General features: G+C 40.1%; 1 protein-coding gene and 1 long non-coding RNA gene across 2 annotated transcripts; one reads left to right on the top strand and one right to left on the bottom strand.

The window, feature by feature from the left end:
- The first annotated feature begins 572 nt into the window (after window positions 1-572).
- Window positions 573-2,245, top strand: LOC111378480. Its single transcript, XR_002699862.1, has 2 exons — window positions 573-659; window positions 1,904-2,245. It is a non-coding gene; the product is annotated as an uncharacterized LOC111378480 (long non-coding RNA).
- Window positions 2,246-2,430: 185 nt separating this feature from the next.
- Window positions 2,431-3,462, bottom strand: LOC111378474 (PRA1 family protein B3-like). The gene has a single exon (XM_023001683.1). The coding sequence runs from the start codon at window positions 3,282-3,284 to the stop codon at window positions 2,706-2,708; it is 579 nt and encodes a 192-aa protein (XP_022857451.1). The 5' UTR covers window positions 3,285-3,462; the 3' UTR covers window positions 2,431-2,705.
- Window positions 3,463-3,474: the final 12 nt, after the last annotated feature.

Here is a 3,474-nt window from a genome sequence, read left to right as displayed (position 1 = left end):
TTCTGGAGTTCTTAAATAACCTTTTCGTCTATTATGATATATAGCATGCTGTATTATTGATCTCTTTGTTCAGTAACTGACTTCTTGTGGGAATCTTTTTGATACTGCACCCTTTGATACTAATAATGATTTGATCTTAGTGAATTTGATGTGCACTAAAAGTAGTTAATTGTTCATTTGATTTGTTGCAAATAGACACCGGAGTTACCTGACCAAAACAGCATGTTATATCCCAGGAAACATTTTCTATAACAGTTTATTGACAGATAAAAACTCAGATTGTTATCCCATACATATCTTCATTTTAGCTATGGTTTGTCAGTCTTAATATATCCATTGGGGCCCAGAGCATTATCTGGGGTTGGCATGCCACCCCTTTTGGAGCTTTAGTGAGATAAGGGAAGGAGAAGCCCGGACACACACAAAAACAGACAAAAAATAAACAGGGATCAAGCATACTGGGCTGCATTTCCGTTCCTGATGTGTGTTTCATACTTGTTGCTGGTTAATGTTGAGTGGATTAATTCACATTGATATGAAAATAAACTGATGGTTTAATTGCGTGATTGCAGGAAAACAATCGGATCGAAATTGAGAGGCTAGACAGGGAAAGGCAGACTGACTTTGTAGACATGCTGAAAGGATTTGTTACTAGTCAGGTTGTTTTCCTTTCCCAGCATAAATAATCAATACCATTATAGAAGCTTTTGCAAAAAAAAAAAAAAACAATATATACATAAAATAAATAAAACGAAACTATTAAATTTTACTGCAATTAAGGCAGCAACTTAGCTAGTGAATGTTACAGTATGTTAACCATGGAGATGTTCAGATATTCATAAAATCTGTTAGATATCTTGAGCTTTTAGTTTGATGATTTTAAGGCCAGTAAACCCGTTGATGAGTGCACATTTTTTTTCTTAAGCTAGAAGATTCCAAGGATAGATTAGATTTTGACCTCTTTCCTTTTAAGGCACTCATTAAACATCCCACATCGAAACTGTGGAGAAACTTTATACACTTCATATAGTGTCGCGCGAGAATGTTGGTCGTTGGGTGCAGCAACGCGTGCCTGTAACCCAAGTGGGGGCATCAAGGTGACTGAAGGTTGATTGTGGCAGCACCACCACCATTGGGGACCTTTCTCCTCCTCCGTGGAGCTTCGGGCAGTGGGTTCACTCTTCAAATAACTCCTTTAAGAGGGCCATTGGATGGTTCTCTGCAGCGATTAAGAATGCCCAACAGCTGTGTGTTAGGTTTCCACGGTTTGTGAGCTAGCTAGGCAGAGCAGCAGCTTCTATTGGAGCTATTGAAGACTGAACCTAAAATCTGTGGTGGTGGCGATTGTCGCCTGGTGCCATTCAACCGAACTTCGACCTTTTGGGGAAATTTTCCAAATTGATATCATCATGGGGATATCCATGATGCCCATCTAATTTCCCCAAATTGATATCATCATGGGGATATCCATGATGCCCATCTAATAGACTAATACTACACATTGCCTATATATTTTACTGAACATATATTGTTCAGATTTGAATATCTGATCCATGCTAGTCTAATACTTACCCATTTTATAATTTTTTGCTTTTTTTTGGACAGCCATTGCATGATTACTTGTTATACAGCCATATCTTTGAATGCACTTGAGTACAATATCTTCGAATTTAAGGATCTCTATTTGATGTAGATGTTATTAACCTTGAGTGCACTTGCTTCTTTTTCATCCTGGGGAGAAGACTATATCTCCTTGCTTATTACCAATGAAAAGAAAATATACTACGAACATCTGATCCTTTGAACAACCAAAACGACGTGAGAAGCACCTGACTGTTTTGATAAAGAGAATGTGCTTCTTTATATCTGATTCATTTCTTTTGTTGGGTCGTGACCCTTGCAGGTGGCGTATAATGAGAAAATTGGACATGAATGGGCTAAGGTGGGGGAAGAAACCAGTAGATATGCAAAAGAGAGCACGTAGAAACAGCTATTTTACTGTTTATTGGGATCTTTATATATCTTTTTCTTCCCATTTCGGATTAAAAAAGGGTGCTGGATCCCTATGAAAAAAATGGCAATAGAAAACTGGACTGGAATTTTATTTCTCTTTCATTCCTCTCTTTTTCATTTTTGGTGCGTTTTTAACTTATAATTTCGTCAACAGTCATTCTTCTCCTGTTATTGAAAAGATTCTGGTACCAGTTACTTGAAATTTTACTATAAATGGATCCTTGAACATCAATTTTAGACCTCACAGATTATAAATCAAAGTGAGATAATGTAAAGTGGTCAATCCAACTTGGTTGACTAGGCTTGTGGTGTTCGTGTCAAAGGTTGAGGCTTGTAATTTGTGCTAAAACTTTAAGACCATAAGAGATAGTTATCCAAGACATCAAAGTTACTGAACTACGATAATAACACGAATTATTTATTCGATTAAATCAATTTTTTTTTTCTATATTACTTTTACAAAGAATACTTGGAAATTACATGATTAAGACAGTTGCAATGTAAACGTCACTATTTCAGTGTTACAATGGTTTTAAAAAAAAATCACACTATGGGCAACAATTCCCTTTAGAAACTTCAAATTCCCCGAAAAGGCCCCCCGTAAGAACGGGATTACTTCACAATCCCAACTGAAGGCCCCCCGTAAGAACAGGATTACTTCACAATCCCAACTGCTGTGCCAGATCAATTAATCAAACTTTGGAGACGACGGTGGGTGCGGCGGCGCTCCCATTAAGGACGACAGAGAACAATCCAGAATTAGCCAAAACTGTATCATCGAGAAACAAGTCCTCCGGATCCCTAAACACCGCGTGAACACAGACAATGCCGAAACCAATTAGAGTTGACGACATTAACAATGATCCGACGCTTGTGAAAAAGATTACGGAGAATGTGAATGCGATCAGGATCCATAGGGCATCCCGATGGGAGATTGTGCGGTTGAAGATGACGAGCTGTTGATCTGGGGGGCGAAAGATGTAGAGGAGGAGCCACGCTGCGATTAGGGAGACTAGGGTGAGGAGAGAGAGCGGGTGAGAGAGGAGGGAAAACGCGAGTACGGTGACGAGCATGGTGGCGTAGTTGGCGCAGAAGTAGGAGAGGTTCTTGCGGCCACGAACCGTGGCGTCGGAAAGGGAGGAAGGCCGGGAGATGGTGGAGAGGTCGAAGAGTTCGAACCACGGGCGTCGGCGGGTGACGGCGCTTCTCAGAATGTCGGAAATGGTTGTGATATACGCGCCGATAGCTGCGGAGAGAGGAGGGTTGGACATTGTTGGGATTTCGGGAAATGTTTAGGGGTGTTTCGGGGAAGAAGAATTTGACTTTAGAATTGTTTTGTGGGGCAGCGTTTTGTTCTTTTTTGACTTGCTTATATATGGAAACCGGGAATTTTACAGTAACTTTGAAAAAGCCCCAGCCGTTGATGGTGGCCGAATGACGTTCAAGATTGATTTGGGGTTT

Source organism: Olea europaea, unplaced genomic scaffold (genome assembly GCF_002742605.1).
Source record: "Olea europaea var. sylvestris unplaced genomic scaffold, O_europaea_v1 scaffold1819, whole genome shotgun sequence".
Taxonomy (NCBI): Eukaryota; Viridiplantae; Streptophyta; class Magnoliopsida; order Lamiales; family Oleaceae; genus Olea; species Olea europaea.
The sequence above is the reverse complement of the archived record's forward strand: the minus strand, read 5'-3'. Positions and strand labels throughout refer to the sequence as shown.